We start from the raw sequence: 26,609 nt of genomic DNA, 5'->3' as shown, positions 1-26,609 counted from the left end.
CATTAAAAGACTACTACCATGAATAAAACCTTACTGTAATTACTTTCACTTCAAATCGGTAAAAATGTCCATAGTAATACATTTCTGCACAATGTTAACATTAAAAGCACACCATTAATTTTTGAAACATGTGGTCACCTCAAAAGCCCAGAAGTAAAACATGTTCATTAAAGAGATGCGAAAAAGTTCCAAGTGAACTGCCAAAACTAGCATAATTATGAAAATATTTAACACTGAAAACCATCTGAAATCACATACTACATATAGATTACAGTGATGTCATAATAAACATTCCAGCCAAATGCACTAAAACTACTGCAGTCCAATAAATCTGGTATACATGGGATGACAAACATGTTAAAGCAAAAGAAAGAACAAATTTTTTTTATTTTAAAAAGTTATGAGCAGCAAAAAGGGGTAGATTAACCCTGTTTCCAAAGAGTTAAAACACACACACATAGACAGTTAATAAAGTTTCCCTACAAACTACACTGTTAGCATTCAAAAGAACTATTTGGGGCTGGGGCTCAGCAATATAGAGCTCGCCTAGCACATGCAAGGGCCTAAGTTCGATCCTCAGCACCAAAAACGAATAAATAAAGGTATTTTTAAAAAAAGAACTATTTGCTTAAATAAAATTAATAAACCTGAAATTGTAGTATGCTCAAAAATGAACATTAGGGCTGTGATTGTGGCTCAATGGTAGGGTGCTCACCTAGCATGCATGAGGCACTGGGTTCGATCCTCAGCACCACATAAATATAAAATAAAGATATTGTGTCCACCTAAAACTAAAAAAATATTTAAACTATCTTAAGATAATTTTTAACCCCAAACACACTATAGTTTCTTTCTTATTTAGGTTGTAATTAAATTACAACCTAAGTACAAATATGTCTGCAAAGTACATTTCATGGCAAAAGAATGTTTTTTCATGAGAATCACTTAGTTGATTTCTGAAAATACTGTCCCTTGCTCCTTATGAAACAACCAAGAATGTCATTTCCTTACAAAATTTCCTAGTTTAGGTAAAATGTGGCCAGCAGTGTATGCAAATAGATCTACTGCTGGGATTGTGGCTGAGAGGTAGAGAGCTTGCCTAGCATGTGTGAGGCACTGGGTTCAATCTTCAGCACCACATAAATATAAAAATAAAGACATTGTGTCCACCTATAACTAAAAAATAAATAAATAAATAATTTGGCAATAAATGAAGGAGCTTATTTTAAAAAAAAAGACTTCAGCATATTTAACTGACTGGACAGAAGACACCTTGGTATTTTAGAGCATTAATAATTTACTACAGGATATGATATACCACATATTTTAAGATAATCCAAAATTGTTTTAAAAATAGATTTGTGAAAAACGAATGATGAAATTTTTAACACATTTTGCCACTATATTAGTAATTCTTTTTTTTCTTTTTGTGGGGCTGGGGCTTGAACCCAGAGCCTCCTCATATTAATTATCTCCCTAAAAGTACATGTGCTCTAAAGTTTTCAAAGATATTTCTTATTTTATCCCCCAAGTTCTATTAAGAATGACGATTTACTAAAAGAAAGGAAGTGTCTGTTTAAAAATAAAATAGGCCAAATGACAATTTCAGAGGTATAAGGAAAAGAAAAGATAAACATTTATGGAAAGAAAGAATATATACAACTGGTGCTGCATAATATGAAACTGCATATTCTAAACCTATGCAAAAGTAAAGGTCAAAATCAGGCCAATATGATGATGATCTAAAAGCAACATGGGAGTGCTCAATTCAGCAGCACATATACTATACTTGGAACAATACAGAGAAGATTAGCATGGCCCCTGAGCAAGGATGACATGCAAATAAATGAAGCATTCCATGTTTTTAATTATATTCCATGTTTTTATGTCAAAATGAATCCTAAACTAAAAAGAACCAATTTTTTAAAAAGAAAAAAAAAGTAACATGGGAAAAAGACAGGATTGTGAGGTGGTGGAAACGCAAACACCTTCTAATGATGTCTAATTTCAAAAAAAGAGAAACCAAGGAGCTGGGGACATACCTCAGTAATAGAGCACCTGCCCAGCATGGACCAGGCCCTGGGTTCCATTCCCAGCAGCAGAAAAAGGAAAAAGAGAGAAAGAGAAACTCAAGGAATAAATAGTGTTTAAGTAAAAAATAATGCATTTCAGATAAATTTTCAGTAAGGCACAGAATTTTCTCAATAGTACTACTGAAGACAACTGAGACTTTAAAGTTTTAAACTGAAGTTAGAAATGTTAAATTATATATTATAATACTATCAGTAAGAATAACATTTATAGATTCCTTAAGCATTCAGATCTTTCTCATTCCAGTCCTTGCTACTTTCTTGAATACAAAGTAAAAAAAAAAAAAGCTGTTATTAGAAAAGCCCTTGCACATGAGCAGAAAAACAGAGACCTACCCCAAAAGTTAAATTCTGAAATCAGAATCTTTGAGCAAAGTAAGTAGCAAATTCTTTAAGCATTTACAAATTCTTTTAGCTAAAAGATTTTGTAGCAAGATCAAACAGACTATGAAAAAATATTAAAGGAAGGTCAAGCTGAAGTAAAATGCTGATGGATCAAAGTCTTTGAAATATATAAAGGAAGAGCACAGAAAATAACTATGTAGGTAAATAAAATATATTTTATTATTTCAATTTCTTAAAAATCAATGGGCTTCAAAGTAATACTAAAATATTGTACCAGGGCTGGGGATGTGGCTCAAGAGGTACGCGCTCGCCTGGCACATGCGGGGTGCTGGGTTCGATCCTCAGCACCACATAAAAATAAAATAAAGATGTTGTATCCACAGAAAACTGAAAAATAAATATTAAAAAGTTCTCTCTCTCTTCTCTCTCTTTCTCTTTAATAAAAATAAAAATAAAATATTGTACCACATAAAGAGTTATGACAATGTTATCACAAATGATGGTAGAGGATAAAGAGAAGCATACTCTTATAAACATACTAAGGTATGTTTTCTATGAAGTGACATAATATTGAAAGTAGATGGTGATAATTACACGTGCATGTTGTCGGCCCTAGAGTAATCAGCAAAAATAAAAAGGTATGACAGTTTAAAAACTAATAATAAGGGCAAAATGGAATACTAAAATACAGCAGTTACCCCTTACGTATGGAGGATACATTATAAAATGTTCAATGTAAGGCTGAAACTGATAATAGTATTAAACTCTATGTGTTTTCCTATACATACATATTTATGATAGTTCAATTTATAAATTAAGGCATAGAAAGATGAACCAAAACTAATAAAAACAATTATATACCAAAACTATATACCAAAAAAATTGCCTGTATCACTACTCCTGCACTTTAGTTCATTATTAAGTAAAATAACATTTATTTGAACACAAGCACTGTGATACTGCAAAATTCTATCTTACAACCAAAACTGCTACCAAATGACCAAGGGGCAGGTAGGGTATACAGTGTGAATATTCTATACAAAGAAATTATTCACACTTCAGATTTCATCACACTATCTAAAACAGCATGCAATTTAGAATTTGTGAACTGTTTACTTCTGGAACTTTCCATTTAATATATTCAGACCATGCCAGGCTTCAGATGACTGAAATAACAAAAAGCTAAATCACAACAGAAGGAGGATGACTCATGCTCAATCCAAGAACAGACAGGAAAAGAGAGTTTTGAGTTTGAGTTTCAAAAAGGCGGCGATGGCAAAATGAACTAGTTCAAGGAAAATCAACAACTCCCAATCATCAAAACTAAAATCAGAGAACTGTTGCATGTGTGTTTGTGAATCAAACACAAACAAAAAACTGGAAGGTGTGGGCTAAGAATGTAGCTCAGTGTTAGAACATTTGCCTAGTATTCACAAAGCCATGGGTTCAATCCCCAGCACCACCAAAACTAAAAGGAAAACAAAACCTGTAATCTCAGTTCCTTATTATCTGTAATGCCAGGTAACAACTTGGACAGTAACCAGCAAGGAAGGGAAAACTTGGTGATTACAAGCAAACTGTAAAGTTTCAAAATAGAATATTTTTCTGTATGCAGACTTGAGACACATAAATTCTGGAGACCAAGCACTAAACACTATAATTAAGGTTGCACTGTCATTTCTTCTACAACCCATATTTTCAATCATTCTTACAAAGTCCCTCATAAAACTAAAGCTCCCCTTGTATCAATCCAAATGTTTCTTCCTCCTCAGAAGAACCATAAGTGAATAAAAATATACCTTTCAGCCCAAAAAAGGTAAAAATATAATAAAAAAATAAAATATAATAAAACTCCACATACTTCCAATTATGGCAAACAACAGCTATTCCTCAATAAGTTAAAAAAAATTATTGAACCACTTTATACCAGGTTTGGTGTTCATATGCCATAAACTTCATAAGACACTAGAAAAATATTTTTATATATTTATATATAAAAAATATTTATATATAAAATATTTATATATATTTATATATAAAAATATTTATATATAAAATATTTATATATATTTATATATAAAAAATATTTATATATTTTTGTAATATTTATTTTTTAGTTGTAGTTGGACACAACACTGTTATTTCACTTATTTTTATGTGGTACTCAGGATCAAACCCAGGGTCTCGCACATACGAGGCGAGTGCTCTACCGCTGAGCCACAACCCCATCCCCTCAATATGTATATTTTTTAAAGAACTATATCTTTATGTTATCTTCCCAATACCTAACTAAATACATTTTTTTTCCTCCTACTATTTCTAGGCTCTAGACACAGGTAAAAGTTCAGGAAACCATGATTTTCCTCTGTTCCTTAACTCTAAAGGCATTCAACACAGTCTGAAATACATTTACTTATGTTTTCATCCATCTATAGGTTAGCTGTTTGTGGCTTTTGGCTTTTTATTTCCATTTCAGTAATATTGTTTAACAACCCCAATTATTTCACCTCAAAAAGAAGTTAAACCTAAAACGAAACAATTTAGTTCCCAATTATTTTGAGACTACCAACAATATTTCATGCTAAAATTAATTCAAAAACCACATGTAATATGTGAATTTTTCCTTAAAAACTTCAAGGAAAGAAAAGTGCTCGTCTGTCTCATTAACTACTATATCCACAGCATTTAGTACAGAGCTATCAACTCAACATATATGTACTGAATGGATTTAACTTTCCAATTTTTCCTTCAAAAACAGGAAAATAGTATTAGAGTGATAATTTTGTATGTAAGTTATTCACAATGTATAATGCCTACTTTATTATACTACTTCAGTTAGACTCTAATTACTATGTGAGCATATGAGCTTGACAAGTTTTTAAACTCTTCAAAATCTAAATTAGGGCTGGTGGTTTGGCTCAATGGTAAAGCATTTGAACAGCATGCGTGAGGCACTGGGTCCCATCAACAGCACCTCGAAAAAGAAAAAAAAAAAATCTAAATTAAGAGTACCATAATCCAGTAAACCACACCAATAGTCCTAAACCAAAATTCCAAAAGTCATCCTAGAACTTCTACACTCTTACTCTAGAATCTACCCACAGCTCTCTATGGATACAGGGAATGACAGATCTATCTGGTTCCCATCCTAGAATGTGGAAACCTAGGACATTCCTTAGAATGTGACAAAATGAATTTAATTAATTCTCTAAACTCTCCTCCTCCAATCCTTTCCTCCATGGTAAAAAACCAGTTAACTTCCTAAATTACAAATGCAACAAGTTGTTACCTGTTTAAAATACTTCAGTGACTCCCTAACAAGTAGGCCAGTGGTCCTCAAATATTTCTCTCTCTTTTAAAAATTACTCGGGGCTGGGGATGTGGCTCAAGCGGTAGCGCGCTCGCCTGGCATGCGTGCGGCCCGGGTTCGATCCTCAGCACCACATACCAACAAAGATGTTGTGTCCACCGAGAACTAAAAAATAAATATTAAAAATTCTCTCTCCTCTCTCTCTCTCTCTCTCTCTCTCTCTCTCTCTCTCTCCCTCCTCCCTCCTCTCTCCTCTCTCACTCTCTCTTTAAAAAAAAAAAAAAATTACTGAGAATCCCAAAGATGATTTATATGTATGACTTTTACTAGCCTTATGTACCTTATTAGAGATAAAGAGAAAACATGTTTGAAGTATATTTAAATTTGTATACACATTTAGGTCCTTTTTCTTTCATGCTGGTGAACCCAAGTCCTCTTGCATGCTAGACAAGTGCTCTGCCTCTGAGCTACATTCACAGCTTGTATACATATTTTATTATTTATTTTAAAATAAAAATATCACATATTATGAAAATTTCAAAATAAACTATAAATTTTTAAATTTGCAGGTTGTGAAAAATAGCTGTATTTTCCAAAACAAAATTAGTAAAAAGAATGGTATTATTTTACATTGTTTTTTAGCTCTGGATTAGTAGAGGACAGCTAGAGTCTCATATCTCCTTCTGCTTTCATTCTGTTCCAATGATATATATCAAGTAGTCTCTGAAAAAGTCCATAGTACATACATGAGAGAATGAGAATTTTTAAAAAGTAAATCATGTTTAGTATTATGAAATAGTTTTAACCCAGAATAAAAAATAGAAAACATGAGGAAGACCCTGAAGGACTTCAGAGAACACTGGAATACAATAAATATTAAAGTCTCTTATGAGTTGCACAAAAGTTCACTATAAGAGAGAAGAAAATCATTGGATGAGAAAGAAAATAGACTTAAGGAAATAATTCACATTTAGGAATATTCCTGGAGGCAGTTTGAAAACTTGTTTGGAAGGCTGAAACAGATACTTTTTGAAAACGTGTATGAAGGCTGAAACAGATACTTTCAAAGATAAGATAGCAGTAGAAACCAGAGTTTGATGAATAATTGGATATGAGGCACATTAAGTTAAGGATGACTTCTGGGTTTCTGATTTGGATTGAATGTTCACAGTAGAACTGTTCAATGAAAAAGGAAATATATAAAGGACCAAAAAGGATTTAACTTTAATATGAATTCCATTTAGGACATTTTATAAGACATACAGGTGAAGTTCATTTAGCTATTAGTGCTGGGGGGGAAAAAAAGACTGAACCCTAAAATAGCATTTTATGAATAAAGAACATAGAAGACAGAATAATAACTAAGACCACTGGAAATAATAGCCAAGGAGAGTAAAATATGACTAAAATAATGAAACCCCAAAAAATTTCAATTTAAATTTGGGATAGATAATAGAAAATGATTAAGAGAAGCTGAGAGAAAAGGAGCCAAACAAGTAGAGGAAGTGATTAAGAAGAACCAAGAAAGTGAAATTTTGAGAAAGAGATCAGAGCACTAAATATTGAAGGGCAATGAGAATTTAAAAATAAATGAACAGTGTACACTGGATTGTGCAAACATGATGTTACTAATGACCAGTACTGAAGTGCTTACTTAATAATGGCTTCTGTGAAAACACTCATCAACTCAACAGGGGTAGGATCACACCTGTAATCCCAGAGGTTCAGGAGGCAGAGGCAGGAGAATCACAAGTTCAGTTCAGCAATTTAGTGAGGCCCTAGGCAACTTAGGAAGACTCCATCTCAAAATGTAAATGTAAAAGGGCTGGGATCTAGCTCCATGATTAAGCACCCCTGAGTTCAAGCCCCAGGACCAAAAAAACAAAAAGTGGGCGTGGGAGGGCATATGAATTGAAAACAAACTAAACTGTCTCTACTTGTAGATAATGTTATTGCCCATGTAGGAAATCCCAAAGAAATCAACCAAAACACTACTGGAATTAATAATGTAAGCAACATCACAGGATATAAGATCAAAGCACAAAAATTATACATATAAAACTGCAACTTTATTTATATATAAATGCTGAATTTATATATGAAAATGAACAGAAAATAAAATTAAATTCACGATATTCATAAATGCTCCAAAGAAAAAAGATATAAATATAATAAAACATTTAAAAGAATTGTAGGCTGAAAACACAAATTCCTAACTAAAGAAATCAAGAACAATCTAAATAATTGGAGAGGCACACTGTGTTCACAGAATGGAAAACTCAACTTAGTAAAGATGTCAGTTCCCCTCAAAATCATCCATACATTTAAAGCAATTCCTCTGAATCCCAATAAAGGATTTCCACAGCACCTAAAGACACAAGGATAGGTAAAATTTGCCCTCTTGTTTCAAATACTAACCAAGATTAGAACATTAACAGAAAGCTCAGTTTTTTAACTCAGTACTTTAAAGTTTTGGTTTAGGTTAAAAACATTTTTAAAGTTTATTCGTAAGTATTACTTATATAAACAACTTAATGAGTGGTTGCATTCATTAGGTTAAAAGTTTTTCAAAATTTACTTTCCAGATGTTATAAAAACCAGAATAAATAAGTACTTTAAAAACAAATTCACCACTCTCTTTAGATTGCAGAAGTATTTTTTTCCAAGACTTAATACACTAAGCGAAGAATGCACGCTCATCACAAAATTTAAAAAACTGTGTACAAAGTCTTGTGCTATTTTGCAGATGAGGTTCACCAAGGATGGACAAGCAAGAATACAAATAAGAAGAGGAAAACATAATTAAATGTAAGTTCTTGGTAATGTTTTAGCTCAAATTATATGATAGATTCGCAAGTATTTGATTATATAAGGATGGATATGTAATGATACAGTTTGTCATGAATCAAACTGTATCTGAAATCCAAAATAGAAAAAAAAAACAGATCACAAGTCACAAATCAACAAGACCTAAAGGTAGGGACAATGACATAGAAGGACTCTCTCAAAGTAAACATCAAATCTTTAACAAGTATTTTATTTAGTTTAAAATTATTAAAAATCATTCTAAGTGAACATCAAAGTGGCCTTTATTTTACCCAAAAGAATTTGGGTCACTCTCTTTCAAAAATCTCTGTAATTAAAATGGATTTCAAAGAAATGTTGAGTGCATTATAACCATGACCACTACAGTCACACTGAAACATTATAAATCTCTTTGTCTAAGTGTCCTTTGCTGAGATTCTACAAATATCTTAGCCATGCTTTGCAATTCACTGCAGGTTAGGCAATCAACATATGTTGGCAGAATCAGATTGAACATAAAAAATTGTTATGTCCTTTTATCAAAACATTTAATGATGGGCTGGGGAGGTAGCTCAGTGGAAGAGTACTTACACATGTGAGTCACTGGGTTTGATCCTTAGCACCACATAAATAAACATACAAAAAGGTATTGTATCAGTCTACAACTAAAAATATATGTATATTATTTTTAAAAGCATTTAATAATGCTGTATTAAAATCTGAAATAAACCTCATATTTCCATCTTTTAATCATTTTAATACATTCCCATACATTAAAGTTAACATTTTTCCATATTCAGATACTTGAATACCTGTGATTTTAAAAGCCCCCCTTTTTTTTTTAACAGTAGATAATTTGTATTTTATTATTCACTTTTAAAAAACCATCTACTACATTCTTACTCTATATATTTTAAACCTCACAATGACTTACAAGGTCAGTCTAATCTGTGACCATGCTACTCAGTATAGTAGCTGTTACCCATATGTGTGTATTGTGCATTTGTCATAAACTAGTCCAAAATGAGATGTATATACAAATTTGCAACAGATTTCAACATATAACAAGGAAAAATGAATGAAATGAAAATATGTCATTAATTTTTTTTTTTTTTTTTTTTTTTTAACCAGGGAGGTGTGTGTGTGGGAGAGTGGGGAAAAGTTGATAGATGCTTAATTATAACTAGTAGAAAAAAGGTCTGGTGTGCTATTTTCTCAGTAGGGTGATTATAGATAACAGTAATGCACTATATATCTCAAAATAAAAGCCCCCTTCTTTTGACCTACCATGTCACCCCACTTTTATTTAGGAAATAAAGACTTTTCTTTTATTCTTTTTTTTTAGTTGTTTATAAACCTTTATTTTTTTTTTAATTTATTCATATGTGGTGCTGACAATTGAATCCAGTGCCTCACACATGCCAGGCAAGTGCGCTACCGCTGAGCCCCAGCTCTAGTCTTTTCTTTGGTATGATGGTACAACATAATTAAACTTCAAATAATTTAAATATGGAGCCATTCCATTCTACTAGTACATGCATAATTTTAACTTAATTACATACTATACCTATCAAAGCTTAAAACCTAAAAATAAAATACTTTAAGTTTTATAATGTTTCTACTCAAAATTTAATTCCAATTACTAGGATAAACCCAAGTATTACTCTCTAGGGGTATACACTTTTAAATAATTTGTCCAAATGTCAAATGCAATTTTCAAAAATCCTTTCTACAGCAAAATTTTAAACATCTGTAAAAAACATTTGTTTTGAAAGTGGTTTACATTCATGACATTTGACCTTTTATTCCACACATCACAAAATTCAAGTTTCAAATACCATGCAAGCAGAAAATCTGATCATTCCTTCAGTAGCCATCTGCATGGTCCAATATCAAATATTAGTTCTAAGTTGCACTAAGTCATGTGTTACAAATCTTTTTCTGTAGCCTCTATAATTAGTTGTAATTTGTCTATTTTAAATGTGTTTCTTATGGGACATCTGGACTTGAAACTTCCACCTTTCTATTGAAAAAAATACTTAGTGACTGGGTTTTTTCCTTTCCACCTTTTAATACAGGGCACAACATGGGTGGTATAACCAAGTCCAGACTTTAAAAAAAAAAAAAATCTAATAACAGATGATTAAGAACTATTGCAGTATTACCAAACATAAATGTAAAATAAAACTTACTACAATATAACTATCTACAGGTTTCTCAAATCAACCTCTCAAATACTTAAAGTTCACAAAGAAAGTTTTCATGAGAATATAACATTGGTCTATTTATTTTCAAGAACCACCTTATTTAAGTTAAATTGGATAATGCAGGTTTAAAATCAAATATTTCATTAATGGAAAAAAAGATCTGAGCCTAATGAATTGATATAACAATTAATTTAAAGAATCTACTTAAGGGGCTGGGGTTGTGGCTCAGTCATAGAGCTCCTGCCTAGCACAAGTGAGGCACTGGGTTCAATCCTCAGCACCACAAAAAGATGAATAAATAAAGGTATTGTGTCCATCTACAACTAAAAAAATGTTTAAAAAAAAGAATCTTCTTAAAATAAGAAATAATTTTAATAACTCAAAAATAAGTCAAATTTCACAGAAATTAAAGTTATACTTAGGATTTGCTAAAACTACCTTACGGTTCTCATGAAAAACAGTCATTTTAATAATATTTATAGGGACTGGGAATATACCTTAGTGGCAAAGTGCTTGCCTAGCCCTCACAAGACCCTGAATTCGATTCCCAGCACCAAAATAAATAAATAAACAACTTATCAATTCACTTAAAACTAAAAAGTAAATGTTAAATATGCAAGAAAAAAGTAAAAAAATAATAATAATAATGACACACTACTACAAGATGAAAGTGAAACATACTTCACAGAATGCTGCTGTCCTGACCTGCTGGGCTTCCTGAATAGGAAAAATTTTGGCACATACTCCTCTCATACATTGCTGGTGGAACTGCAAATTGGTACAGCCAATATGGAGAGCAGTATGAAGATTTCTTGGAAAACTGGGAATGGAACCACCATTTAACCAGCCATCCTACTCCTTGGTTTATACCCAAAGGACTTAAAAACACCATACTACAGGGACATAGCCACATCAATGCTTATTGCAGCACAATTCACAATAGCTAAATTATGGAACCAACCTAGATACCCTTCAGCAGATGAATGGATAAAGAAAATGTAGTATATATACACAATCGAATATTACTCAGCATTAAAAGCGAATAAAATCATGGCATTTGCAGGTAAATGGATGGAGTTGGAGAATATTATGCTAAGTGAAGTAAGCCAATCCCCAAAAACCAACTGCAGAATGTTTTCTCTGACATAAGGATGCTGATTCATAATGGGGACTGGGGGGAGGGGGTTTGGGGGGGTCAGCATGGGAGGAATAAACAAACTTCCCTAAAAGAGGAGGAAGTAGAAGAGAGGGGTTACTGGGGTAGGAAAGATGATGGAATGAGATAGACGGACATCATTACCCTAAGTAAATAAAACTGGTGTGACTCTAGTGTGTACAACCAAAGACATGAAAAATTGTGCTCTATTTGTGTAATATGAATTGAATTGCATCCTGCTGTCAGATATAACAAATCAGAATTTTAAAAATTTTTTTAAATAGCAGACGGCAACAACAACAACAAAAAAAAAAAACCTGATTATACCTTTGCAAAAACCATCAATAAGAAATGATGAGGGCTAGGATTGTAGCTCTATTGGTAGAGTGCTTGCCTAGCATGGGTGAGGCTCTGGGTTCAATCCTCAGCACCACATGTAAGTAAAAAAATAAAGGTCAATCAATAACTAAAAAAATAAAAATAAAGAAGAAATGTACGATGAGTCAGAGAAGAAATAAATGTCTGATAAAAACCAGTTTCTGATACAAAAATAATAATGAAATTTGCCTTTACGGTAAATATATTTTCATTTTCTCAAAAATTAGCCTGATAGGGCTGGGGATGTGGCTCAAGTGGTAGCACGCTCGCCTAGCATGCGTGAGGCCCTGGGTTCAATTCTCAGCACCACATAAAAATAAAATAGACATATTGTGTCCACCTAAAAAACTAAAAAATAAATATTTTTATAAAAAATTAGCCTGAGAAATTGATTTAGAAGATTTGTAAATAAAGATTCACACTGGTCCTTCACAAAAACTCAAAAATCTTAATCTAAAAATTAGACTGATTTAATCAGGCCTCGCTTCCATTGTAAATATAGGTAATAAGCAATATGTATTTACTCCTATTAAGGTTATGATCAATAAAGCAAAATTTGTATGAAAATATCCTTTTAATGTTTTGTCCAAATTTCAGAACACCCTTATTTAAATAATTATTACTTTAAAAGGCATGTAAACAAAGTGTATACAGTTATATTTATTCATGTGACAGTGAGTTCTAAAAGTTATAGAAATGTCAGATATAATAAGTATTAAAATTAGTTCACATTCAACAACTAAGTTTGATAATTTCTTACCTGTATTCCATCTTTAAGTTTCAATATGCATTCCATTGTATTGATGGTTATTACCACTGGTTCTGAACCCAATTTTGTCCATGGTACATGAATTCTCAATTCATGAATATGTCCGCTTAAAAAAGTGAAGGGTAATTTCAGTTCCTTAAAACACAAAACATTAAAGTTAGTAAGCACTTAATATTTTTTATCCTTGTATCCAAATTCCTTTCTTAAAAGAAAAATAAAATTTCCAATTCAAAATATTTCATTCATCACTGTTTATCACAAAGCAAAATTAAATAACTTATTAAACTATACTTTATGATAAACCACAAAAACTTATTTTTTTTTTTTAATATTTATGTTTTAGTTTTCGGCAGACACAACATCTTTGTTTGTATGTGGTGCTGAGGATCGAACCCGGGCCGCACGCATGGCAGGTGAGCGCGCTACCGCTTGAGCCACATCCCCAGCCCACAAAAACTTATTATGCAACTTACATTTAATAAGTTACTTAAACTCTCTAGGCTTCAGTTTGCTACTCTGATGGATGAAAATGACATACAATATATGGTCTATGATAAAGGTTCACATGTGGTAGTGGTAGCAGTCATAAAAATGGATCAAAGCCCTAGACAGCAGCACTACTTGAGAAAACTGCAGTTGTCTTAAATTTCTAAAATATGTCCTCAAAAGGTACCTGCGGGGCAAGTTGAAAGGGGGACTGAAGTGGAGAAAGGAGAATGACCTGACTAAATAAAAACTGACCAACTACAAAAACAACCTATGTACTTTGCCTAATTGAAGAGTTTACCTCAGTACTATTTGGTCATAAATTTCACATTTTTCTGATTGCTTTCTATTATTACTTGACAAAACTTAGATATGATAGCATAAATCTTCATCATAATCACTTTATACTACTTTGTTCCACTCTGGACAAAACTTTTGTTACAAGTCAACAAAGGAAAAAAGACTATATTTCTATCACATTTTTATAGCTATTGCAGCTATGTGCAACAGTTAATAAAAATTATTAATCTTATCCCCTCCGCATCTACTTGGTTTAGCAAAAGACCAAATAGAGCTAAATATAGGCAGAATGGTAAAGTGCTTACAACCAATAACTCTACAGCCAGCAGACATGGACTTAAATCCAATCTCTGCCACTTAGTACCCAATTACACTAGGTAAATTGTTTCATGTATCTGTGGCTCCTTTCATTATCTGTAAAATTTCAATAATTATAATCTTTTGAGGATTGAATCAATTCATTTTATAAAGTGCTTAGAACACTGGTCTTCCTCATACAGAAATCATTATAAAGATGCTAAATATCATTATTATTATTATTACTACTAATATTATTATTACTACTAATATTATTATAAAAGTGTGGGTCTAATTTATGTCTTAAACTAGAGACTCTAAGGCCAGATTACTAAAAATTTATTGTCACTACTATTTCTAATGAAATGTTGTCACTGTTCTTTCGGATGGAATGTCACAACTTTTAACTACTCATTATTATATTAAGTTTAAACATGCAGTAATTATTTCAAGCATTATTTAGTTGGCACAAATTATATACTAATCAGTGTCTGCAACAAAGAAAGTATTTACTAAGCACTTACGATGGAAGAGGCACCATTCTAAGCACCTTACCTGCATATAACCATTTAATCCTAAGAACAACAAAACGTAAATACTATCAGCCTATTTTATGAAGAAGAATCTGAGGCATGAAGGGTCCAGTAACTTCCCCAAATGAAACAACAAGAAAAGCCAGAACTGAAAACTGAGACATATGACGCTAAAATTCTTTCTCTTAACCATTAATAATATTGCCTTTATATTACCATTATGATTATTGATTACATTTACACTGGCTATGTGTTTCATTGGAAAATGAGTGGATTTTATTTCCATCTCCACCACCCTTTGACTTATGCAACTCTGATACATTTGCAAAATGGCTACCAGAATTGCAGTCTATAGGCACAAATTTCATTTTCTCAGGGAGAAGTTAAAAGATACCCAAATTAAACTCAAGAACTTAGTGCCATAATAATGTTACTCATCAGTTTAGCTACTAACAAATATTAATACACATGTTAGACATGGAATTTTAAACCATATAGCCCATGGTGGAGATCTAACTAAAATTCAACACTTATTATCCCCGGTACCAAAAAAAAAAAAAAAATAATAAGAAAGAAAGAAGTCAAATTATCACTGTTTGCAGATAACATGATCCTATACTCAGAAGATACAAAAAGCTCCACCAGAAGACTGCTAGAATAAAAATAATTCAATAAAGTAGCAGGTTACAAAAACAACAAACAATAATCAATACCTTTCCTATACATTAGTAACGAATCTGCTGAAAAAGAAATCAGAAAAACAATTCCATTCACAATATCATCTAAAAAATATTTTCTAGGAATAAATCTAACCAAAGAAGTGAAACCTCTACAATGAAAATTATAAGGCACTGAAAAAAGAAATCAAAGAAGACACAGGAAAATGGAAAAACCTCCTATGATCATGGTAGGCAGAACTGTTATTGTTAAAATGGTCATATTGCCAAAAGAAATATACAAATTCAATTTTGATGGGGATCAAAACACCAATGACATTCTTCACCAGAACTAGAAAAAACAGTTCTAAAATTCACTTACAGAATAAAAGATCCAGAAGAGCCAAAAACTCTACACCAAAAAAAAAAAAATCAATGCTGAGGCATTACAACACCTGATCTCAAATTATACTACAGAGCTATAGTAACAGAAACAACCACCATACTGGATCAAAATGGACATGTAGACCAATGGAACAGAAGACTTAAAGACAAACCCACCACACAGATATCAGATCCTTGACCAAGGTGCCAAAAGATATATATTGGAGAAAAGACAGCCTTTTTAAAAAAATTGGTGCTGAGAAAACAGGTTCTCCATACAAAGAAGAATGAGAGAAGAGTCTTATCTCACCATGCACAAAAGGCAACTAAAAATGGAAATAACCAGAAACTATGCAACTCCTAGCAATTAGGAAAATGCAAATGAAGACAATACCTCATCTCACTCTAGTTACAATGGCAGCCATCAGCAAAACAAACAATAATAAATGCTGGCAAGGATGTAGAGAAAAAAGTACACTTTTACACAGTTAGTGGGATTGTAAATTAGCATAACCACTACAGAAATCACTTCAGAGGTTCCTTAAAGACTAGGAATAGAACAACTATGTGACCCAACTCCTATATTACTCCTGATATTTATACTAAAGAATTAGTCAGCATACTGTAGAAATACATGCATACCCAGGTTCACAGCAGCATAATTCAGAATAGCTAAACTACGAAACCCATTTAGGTGTTCATCAACAGATGAATGGATAAAGAAAATGTATATACATAACAGAGTTTTATTCAGCCATAAAGAAGAATGAAATTATGTCATTTGCAGGAAATGGATGGAATTTGAGAACAATATCTTAAGCAAAATAAATCAAAATCAGAAAGTCAAGGGTTGTATGCTTTCTTTTATATGTGGAAGCTAGAGTGGAAAAAAGAAAAAAAAAGATGGAGTAAGGGTGAGTCTCATGAATATCAAAGGGAGATCAACAGAGCAGAGGAAAGGAACCAAGAAGAGGTAGGAGGGGAGAAAGGGGGAAAATATGGGGAAATGATCTTGACCAAATTATATTGTTATATTCTGTACATGTAAGAAAATATAACGGGCTGGGGATGTGGTTCAAGCAGTAGCATGCTCGCCTGGCATGCGCAGGGTGCTGGGTTCGATCCTCAAATAAAATAATGATGTTGTGTCCCCCAAAAACTGAAAAACAAATATTAAAAAATTCTCTCTATTTAAAAAAAAAAAAAAATATATATATATATATATATATAAAAAACAACAAATCCCATTATGTATAATTATAATGTACCAATAAAAACATATGGAAAAAATAAACATTACAACTTTAGTAATCTCAGAAAAAAACACCAAAATGTAATGACAATTTTATCTCTATAAAAATAAGATACAAAATAAATAAAATATAAAATGGTCAATTAATGAATAACATAAAACTTACAAAAAACCAAGCTCCAAAATACATAAAGCAAACTCAAACAAAACTCAAAGGAGAAAGAGCTAATAATATTGGATGAAGAGTTTAATATCTCACAATAATGGAACAGACAAAAAATCAGCAAGTTCATAGAAAACCTGAAAAACATCAACCAATTACACTTGACATCTACAGACTTATAACTGCAAACAACAATTGCAAAAAATACCTATTCATCTCAAAGAAAATGAGAAAACATCTGAACTGAATAGAAATAAAAACACAATATATAAACATTCATGAGATGCACCTAAAGAAATGTATAGTTGTTAATGGCTATAACAGAAGAAAAATGTATCTCAAATCAATAACTAACCTTCCACCTTAAGAAGAAAAATGAAGTAAACCCAAAACAAGCAAAAAGGAGAACCACAATATTAAAGGCAGAGGGAAAGGGACAGTATTTACAGTTAAATTGTTGTAAAATTATTCAGGAAATGGTGAAAGTACTAAAGACATCTAATAAAGCAAATATGCATTTTGTAATCTTTAGTGTAAACAACTAAAATAATTTTGTAAAGTATATAATTAAAGACTTTAAGACAAGAAGAATAACTAGGGTGAAAAAGGAACACATTTCAGGAAAATTTTTTAAAGTATATTCAACAATGAGATATCAAAATATTAAAACTTGTTATGTACTTACCATAATTTTAAGATATATAAAATGAAAACTGACAAACCTAAGAGATAAGCTGACAAATCCACACAGTTGGGAACATTAACATACCTCTCTCAGTAACTGACAGAAAAAGTAGACAATGGAAACAAACCCATAAGGATGTTTAAGATTTGAAGAACTAACATGAATTAGAAACAACAGATCACTCACTTCTAGAACACTATAGCAACAACTGTAGAATACACACCTTTTGCCAATGGTACATGAAACATTTGCAAACACAGACCATACACTGAGTCATAAATTTTAATGGATTGGAATCATAGACTGTGCTGATCACAGGTGAATTAAATTAGAAATCAATGACAGAAAGTTGATTAGCAAATTTCCAAATGTTTGGAAATTAAGCAATATATTTCTGAATAACCCACTGATCAAAGAAATCAACATAAAAATAATAAAAATATATAGTTGTTAATTAGAAAGATACAAATTTCTGTGTGACAGAGATAAATATTTGGTTAAAGAGAAATTCATAACATTAGATGTATATATTTGAGTAAAAAAAGGTTTAAAAAAAACAATGACGTTAAGTTTTCTTAGATTCTCAAGAAGCTAGAAAATAGTAAATCACAAAGTGGAAAGAAATGAGAAAAAAATGACAAAACAAAAAGTTAATCAAAACCAAAACCAAAAGTTAATCCTTTGAAAATATTAATATTTTGATAATTAATAATTTTAAAATTAATAATATTTACTGATGAGTTCCTAGCAATATTGATGAAGAAAATACAAATTATCAAATGAGGAATGTAAAAAGACATCATTATGGATTCCACAGGTATGTTGTTTTTAAACAATTTTAAAATAAATAACAAAAAAAACTTTATATATTTAAATAGGATGATTTAGGGCAGGAGTAAGCAAATTTTTTCTGTAAAGAGAGAGCAATATTTGGGCTGGGGCTGGGGCTCAGCGGTAGAGCGCTTGCACAGCATGTGCGAAGCACTGGGTTCGAGCCTCAGCACCACATAAAAAATAATAAGGAAATGGAGAAATTCTCTGAAAAACAGTCCTATATCTTATTAAGGAAATTAAATCAATAATTTACAACTTTCCAACACGACACAGATAACTTCACAGATAATTTTTCCTACATTTAAAAAACTAAGAAGCAGGGGCTGGGGATGTGGCTCAGTGATACAGTGCTTGCCTAGCATGTGTGAGGCACTGGGTTCAATTCCCAGCACCACAAATAAATAAATAAAGGTCCATCAACAACTAAAAAAATTTGTTTTAATTACCTTACATGCACAAGGCCCTGGGTTCAATTCCCAATACCACAAAAAAAAAAAGGAGAAAAAACAACAAGAACTTTATGAGTAATTTGGAAAATGATTTCTTAGGTATGACATGAAAAACCCAGACAATAATAGAAAAAAAAAAGTGGACATCATCAAAAATTAAAACTTTTATGCATCAAAGGATACTATCAGCAAGGGGGAGGGAAAAAAAGGGAGAGAATTGAACAACAGCAGGGGAGGTAGAGAGGGAAGATGGGAGGGGAGGGGAGGGGGGATAGTAGGGGATAGGAAAGGTAGCAGAATACAACAGTCACTAATATGGCATTATGTAAAAATGTGAATATGTAACAGATGTGATTCTGCAATCTGTATTTGGGGTGAAAATGGGAGTTCAAAACCCAATTTGAGTCAAATGTATGAAAGATGATATATCATGAGCTATGTAATGCTTTAAATAATCAATAAAAAAAATTCTGTTTTCAATAAAAAAAATAAAATAAAATAAAATATTTGCTATTTGAAAAAAAAAAAAAAAAGGATACTATCAACAGTAAAAGGCAACCGAAAGAATAGGCAAAAGTGGGCTGGGTTATACTCAGTTGGTAGAGGGCTTGCCTAGCACATATAAGGCACTGGGTTCTGTCCTCAGCACCACATAAAACTAAAATAAAGGTATTGTGTTCATCTACTATAAAAAAAATAGGAAAAAGTATTTGCAAATCATTTATTTGATAAGAGATTGACAGCCACAATAAATAAAGAACTCCTGCATCCCAACAAAAATAACAATAATTTTTTTAAAATCTGACTCAAAACTGGGCAAGGAACTTAAACAGACATTTCTCCAAAGATGACACAAAAATAGCCAATAAGAGCCATGCATGGTGGCACATGCCTGTGATACCAGTAGCTCACTAGGCTAAGGCAGGAGAATCTAAGTCTGAGGCTAGCCTCAGCAACTTAGTGAGACCCTGTCTCAAAATAAAAAAATTAGAAGACTGGGGATATAGTGCCCATAGGTTCAATCCTCAGTACAAAAAAAAAGATGAAGAAGAATAAATAAATACTAAGTATATGAGCAGGTGCTCTCAGCAACACTGTTCATAAAGGAAATACAAATTAAAACTATATACCATTTTGCACCCATTAGAATAGCTATAATAAAAAAAAAAAAAGAAAAAAGTGTTGACAAGGATATGGAGCAACTGGAATCCTACACATTCCTCAGAGGGATTTATAATGGTGCAATCACTGTGGAAAACAATATTGCAGTTCCTAAAAAAAATTAAATGTAGAATAACTATAGGCAGAGGGGTTGGAGGGGAAGGGAGGGGGCATGGGGTTATTAATGATGGTGGAATGTGATGATCATTATTATCCAAAGTACTGATAAGAAGACACGAATTGACGTGAATATACTATGTATACAACCAGAGATATGAAAAATTGTACTGTATATACGTAATAAGTATCGTAATGCATTCCACTGTCGTATATAAATAAAATATTAAAATTAAAAAAAAAGAATTACTATACAATCTAGTAATTCCACTTCTTGGTACATACCCAAATGACTTGAAAGTAGGATCTCAACGAGGTATTTTTACACTTATGTTTAAAAGGTATTTTCACAAGGTGTTTTTACACTTATAGCAGCATTATCATAATAGCCAAAAAGTAGAAACAATCCAAGTATTCATGGATGGATAAATAGATGAACAAAATGTGTTATATGCATACATACACACATAAATATTATCTAGCCTTAACAATGAAGGAAATGCTGACATATTTCTATAGTACAGATGAGTTTTGAAGACAATGTGAGTAAAATAAACCATTCACAAAAGGACAAATATTGAACAATTCCACTAATATAAAGTATCCAGAGTAGTCACATTCATAGAGACAAATGGAATGGTGGTTCCAACAGGCTGGGAAGATATGAAGATAGAAGTTAATTGCTTAATGGGTACAGAATTTCAAGTTTAAGAAAATGAGAAAGTTCTAGATTTGGATGGCAGTTATGGTTTCACAAAATCTGAATGTAATTAATGACACAGAACTATACACTTAAAATGGTTAAGATGGTAAGTTTTGTTATATATAATGTAAAAATAAACAAAAGGAAAAAACTAATGATACCAATCTTATTTTCTAGAGATTATGAGAATAAGAAATACTTCATAAATAATCTAATGAAGCCAAACTATCTGATAATCAAAATGTGGTAACCACATCACAAAAAAGAAAAATGTTAAGCCATTATCATAAACACAGATGCAATGAAACTAAACAAAATCCAACAATATGGAAAAAGGGGACCATAACAACTAAGGTTTATTCTAGGAATGCAAGATTAGTTTAATTTAAAATTCAATGTAATTTAGGGCTGGGGATGTGGCTCAAGCGGTAGCGGGCTCGCCTGGTGTGCCTGCGGCCCGGGTTCGATCCTCACCACCACATACCAACAAGATGTTGTGTCTGCCGAGAACTAAAAAAATAAATATTAAAGATCCTCTCTCTCTCTCTCTCTCTCTCTCTCTCTCTAAAAAAAAAAAAAAAAAAAAATTCAATGTAATTTATAACATTAACAAAATAAAAATCAAATATGAAATCATTAAATATAATATTTTACATAATTCAACATTCATTAAACATTCTAAAAATTCATTGGAAAGTAGAAACAGAAGAGAATTTCCTTATCCCAATAAAGGGTATTCACAACTAATACAATGACATAATATTTAGTTCCCATCAAAGTTGGGAACAAAAAAAAAAAAAACCTATTCTCACTATGTCTACTCTACATTTAAGAGGCCCTAGCCAATTCAATAATGAAAAAAAAAAAGAAAAGGTACAAGGTAAATAAATAAAATGTTATTTTATTTTATAATGAAATAAAACTGTCATTATCTTCAGATAACATGATTGTCATTCCCAAAGAATCTAATAAAAAGCAGGACACATTGGAGTATTACCAGCCATAAAAAAGAATGACTTTATAACTTCTTCGGGTAAATGGATGGATCTGGAGACTATCATGCTAAGTGAAATAAGCCAATCCCAAAAAAAAAACAAAGACTAAATGTTCTCTCTGATATGCAGATGCTAACACACACTAAGTTGGGGGAGGGAGGGAATAGAAGTTCAGTGGATTAGACAAAGGGGAATGAAGGAAAGGAAGGGAGGATGGGAATAGGAAAGACAGTAAAATGAATTAGACATAACTTTTCTATGTTTATATATGAATACACTACCAGTGAAATTCCACATTATGTACAACCACAAGAATGGGATCCTAATTATAATGTTATACTCTATGAACATATATCAAAATACACTTTACTGTCACATATATCTAAGAAGAACAAATTTAAAAAGTGTTAGACAAATTAGAAAGACAAAAATTGCATAAGACATGAAAGATCCTAACTATATAGAAAAAGATAGTGGATCTCAATAAAATTATTAACTTCTATTCATCAAGATAACTGTAAGAGAGTAAAAAGATAAGCCACAAACCAAGAGAAGATACTGAAAAGCATGAAAATATGTATCTGGCAAAGAACTCATCTTCCAAATATTAGAAAAATTCCTAGGGATTTGGGTATAGCTCCATGGTTAAGGCCATGGTTTCATACCCCTACCCACCCCACAAAAGTAACTCCTGGAGAGATGCAAAGACAGAAAACCCATTTAAAAAAAAAAAAAAAAAAAAAAAAAAGGCAAAAATCTTGCTAAGCACAGTAGTGCACACCCATAATCCCATCTATCCAGGAGGCTGAGGCAGGAGGTCTACAAGTTCCAGGCCATCCTCAGCAACTTAGCAAGACCCTGTCTCAAAAAAAAAAAAAAAAAAAAAAAAAAAAGCTGCAGATATAGCTCAGTGGCAAAGCAACCCTAGATTCAATCCCCAGTACTGCAAAAAACGTAAAGAGAATTTACAAAAGAGGATATCCAAATGGCCAGTAAGTATGTGAAAAGAAACCATTATCATCATTAGTCATTAAGGATATACAAATAAAAATTACATGAGATATCACTACATACCCATCAGGAAGGCTAAAATTAAAATAACAAATGTAAAATAACTGGAATTTTCATACACTGTGAGACTGTAAATTGATAAAAACCACTTTGCAAAATTATTTGGCAGTATATATTAAACACATGCTTACTTCTTAAGTATACATCTACAGGAAATTAATACTTGCATCCATCAAAATACATGTACAAGGATGTTCTCTGAATAGGAAAGTAAACCATGGACTCTTTATGCAACAGAATACTATAGGTCAGAACTGGGGCTGTAGCTCAGTGGTAGAGTGCTTGCCTAGCACATGTGAGGCACTAGGTTCAATCCTCAGCACCACATAAAAATAAGTAAATAAAATAAAGGTATTTTGTCCATCTACAATTTAAAAATATATAGAAAAAAAAGAATACAGGGTTGAGCTATAGCTCAGTGGCAGAGTGCTTACCTAGGTTGTGTGAGGCACTGGGTTTGATCCTCAGTACCACACAAAAATAAACAAATAAAATAAAGGCATTCTGTCCATTTACAACTACAAAAAAAAAATTTTTAAAGTAATACAATAGGGCAATATGAAGAACTACTGTTCATCCAACAATATAAATTAATCTCACCTATAATGTTCAATGAAAAAAAAAAGCCAGACACAAATGATTCCAATATATTTGACACTTAATAATGAACAAGGGCTGGGATTGTAGCTCCATGGTAGAGTGCTTGCCTGGCACATGGTGAAGCACTGGGTTCAATCCTCAGCACCACATTAAAACAAAAGAAAGGTATTGTGTCCATCTACAACTAAAAAATACATATATATCTGTATATATACATATACACACATATACATAAAGAATGAATGAAACATCTATTTGACAGATATCAGATTATCAGTCATCTCTTTTAGGAGTACGAATACTGAATACAAAGGAACACAAAAAAGCTTTTACAGTACTATTAGAGTGCTGGTAGTCACACAGGTGTATATAATAAAAACTGAGATTTGTGCTTATTAAGAAAAATAAAAGAAAAAAATTAAGACACCCAATTAATCTGAGGGAAAAAAGAAGCCAAGAGTTTCTTAGTGTTAATTCTAGATTATTCAATAATGGAGCAGGTGGAGGAAGAGAAAAATTGATAATCATCACCATCAGATTAAGTATTCCCTCATCACCTAAAAGGCAGCAGGTCTCTGATTCTTTAGCTTCCACAGACACTTTGTATCCTCAAATGTAACAACTGCTTGGAATATGTTACTATTAAGTGTACTAAATGAACTAATAAATGTGAACTATGTAGTTTACTTCAGATCATTCTCACATTAAAAGAAACTAAAAAGAAATGGCTTAGTAAAGAGACTTTCAATTTTACTGCCATTCTCAATCTGTGTCTACTGAGTTCTGTGAGGATACCATATGGGTAATGTCATATTTCCTACTGGAAGAACCTTTCTCAAGATCTAATCTTACTGTCTTTCACACTCTTCCACTGTCCAAAAAGGAAAACAAGAAAGTAATATTTTGCAGCTTCAGGCATAATTTTGAAATGTACATTATCCCCTCCCCATCGAGGGTACATCTCCAGTGTCCTAACACTTAAGAATTAACAGTTTGAACAATTCTGACAAGAACAACGAAAACATTTTCCTATCAATTGAAACAACTTTGGGGAATACTATTGCTATAAACCCTTACTAAAAGAAACCATTAAAATATATATGTAAAATAAAGTATCTAGTTTCAGGGAAGCCCAAAATACGTTAGCAGGAAAAGTACATTTTTTTTACAGCATAAAGGCAAAGCACAGAAAACAGATTATGTCCAAAAAAAAAAAAAAAGTTGAAAATGTTTCTAGTCAATGACAGCTACACAGCTTACCTGTTCTAGCACATCTAACTTTAACTCGAGCTTGCTGAGAACCACGTCTCCACCCCATAGTGAAAGCTGTAAATCCGAAGGTTTTAAATTCTTGATATAGCGATTCACATAGCTCATTAAAATTGGAGTTACATATGACTCCAACATCTTTTAAGGTTAGGGTCAAAGTCAGACTCTGAAAAGGGTTAACACAGAAACGTTAGAACTGAGTCAGCGGTGCAGCGAGGTTTCTCCAGAAGCATTTCTCAGGAAGGACTGGAAAGGCCGAAAAGCAGCAGCTCGCCAACTACCACAGCAGAGAATATTAAAGCGGACTCCCAGCTACGACCACTACTTCTCCACTACTACAATTCGCCTCACCGGGCCTGGCGAGGAGTGGGAGAGAAGACAGCGGGTCCCCTGGAGTGAGAGGAGGAGAAGCAAGCTCCCTTAGGCTGCTGCAGCCCTTCACCAGCCCCGCCACCCCGCAAGGCCCTCGCCTCCCGGAACCCAGCCGGATCTTCCAGCATTGAACCAGAACGAGAGCCAGGCCCGCTCCCACTCCCACCACCGCGGCCACAGCACCCCACCCTCTGGAGAAACTCACGCCAGGGTGCTGTGGCGTCTCCTCCACCTCGCGGTACCTGGCATGCGCCCCCGGCGGCGTCGCGGCTCTAGTACAGCGCCACTTCCGGGTGTGCCTCACTCCGTGCTCAAAACAGTACGTCTCTGCCGCCTCTTCTCCCACTCAGCAGCCCCTCTAGATTTCTCAGGTCTTTGAAGCTAATGGGTTTTCTTGAAGAACTCTTAAAAACGGCTAGCTTGCACCTCGGCACCAACCCTAATAGTTGTCAGGACAAAGCTCTAGGAAGTGCCAAGGGCAGGGGGCGGACCGGTAAAGTGGAGACACCCGAGATCCGGAAGTGGCGCTCCCGAGAGTTGGTGGTTGAGGGTGTGGGATCGCTGCGCCCAGGGCTGTTCCCGAAGTGGAGGTCAATCTTAAGTGGGCCAACGCTAGGGTCCCTAGGTCCGTGACTGCGGGGGAGATGGTCCTAGTACTTCAGACCCGGAAAATATATATATAATTGTTTCTCTGGGGAAACCGACGCAGTGAGCCAGGCCGCAGGTAGGAGGAGCGAGGTAGCGGGAAAAATTTAAATTTAGGCCCGAAGTTTAGTTGACGGAAAGAGGATGGATGTAGAAAAAAATTGAAAGGATTAGGATGTACACTTTTGGAAGATGCATTAAGATTAAACAGGCTCGAGTGTTTTGTTTTTTTGTTTTGTTTTGTTGTTGTTGTTTCACTTTCACGAAGCATTGGTAGAGTATACCCTACTTTGCTGAAGCAGGTGCAAGATTTGGGGGAACCGTAAGATTACAATCTGATATGAAACTTCAAAAAAGCCGCTGGAATATCAAAATGAAGGAAGGCAGAATGCTAGAGACAACGTGAAAATAGTTGTTGGGAATGAATTCTGAAATTTGAAGATCAGTATTGGTTTTTGCTAGGCTATTATTATGAATGTATGAAATACACCGTTCCTTGTAGCAGCTTGCAAGCTATCAAAGTCAAGGAACACTGACCTTATAAGAATAATAGGACATGCTACCTAATTTTTTTTAT

General features: G+C 33.1%; 1 protein-coding gene across 12 annotated transcripts in view; it reads right to left on the bottom strand.

Moving 5' to 3' along the window:
- The window catches only part of VPS13B (vacuolar protein sorting 13 homolog B), a 753,213-nt gene extending 727,333 nt beyond the window's left edge, over positions 1-25,880 (bottom strand). For 2 of the 12 annotated variants that reach the window (XR_014018703.1, XM_081265611.1), the window contains exons 1-3: positions 25,593-25,875; positions 25,007-25,181; positions 13,052-13,195 (exon numbers count right to left, since the gene is read on the bottom strand). Coding sequence is in view for 11 of the 12 variants with exons in the window: in XM_081265611.1 (XP_081121737.1) it covers positions 13,052-13,195; positions 25,007-25,153 (291 nt within the window). In the remaining variant the exon portion in view is untranslated. Of the gene's footprint in view, positions 1-13,051; positions 13,196-25,006; positions 25,182-25,592 lie in introns of all 12 variants that reach the window. The other 10 variants (XM_081265602.1, XM_081265603.1, XM_081265607.1 and 7 more) reach the window with 7 other exon arrangements.
- Between the last annotated feature and the right edge of the window lie 729 nt (positions 25,881-26,609).

Source organism: Spermophilus citellus (genome assembly GCF_964194105.1).
Source record: "Spermophilus citellus genome assembly, chromosome: 14".
NCBI lineage: Eukaryota > Metazoa > Chordata > Mammalia > Rodentia > Sciuridae > Spermophilus > Spermophilus citellus.
Note: the sequence above shows the minus strand (reverse complement) of the source record. Positions and strands in the feature narration are given on the sequence as shown.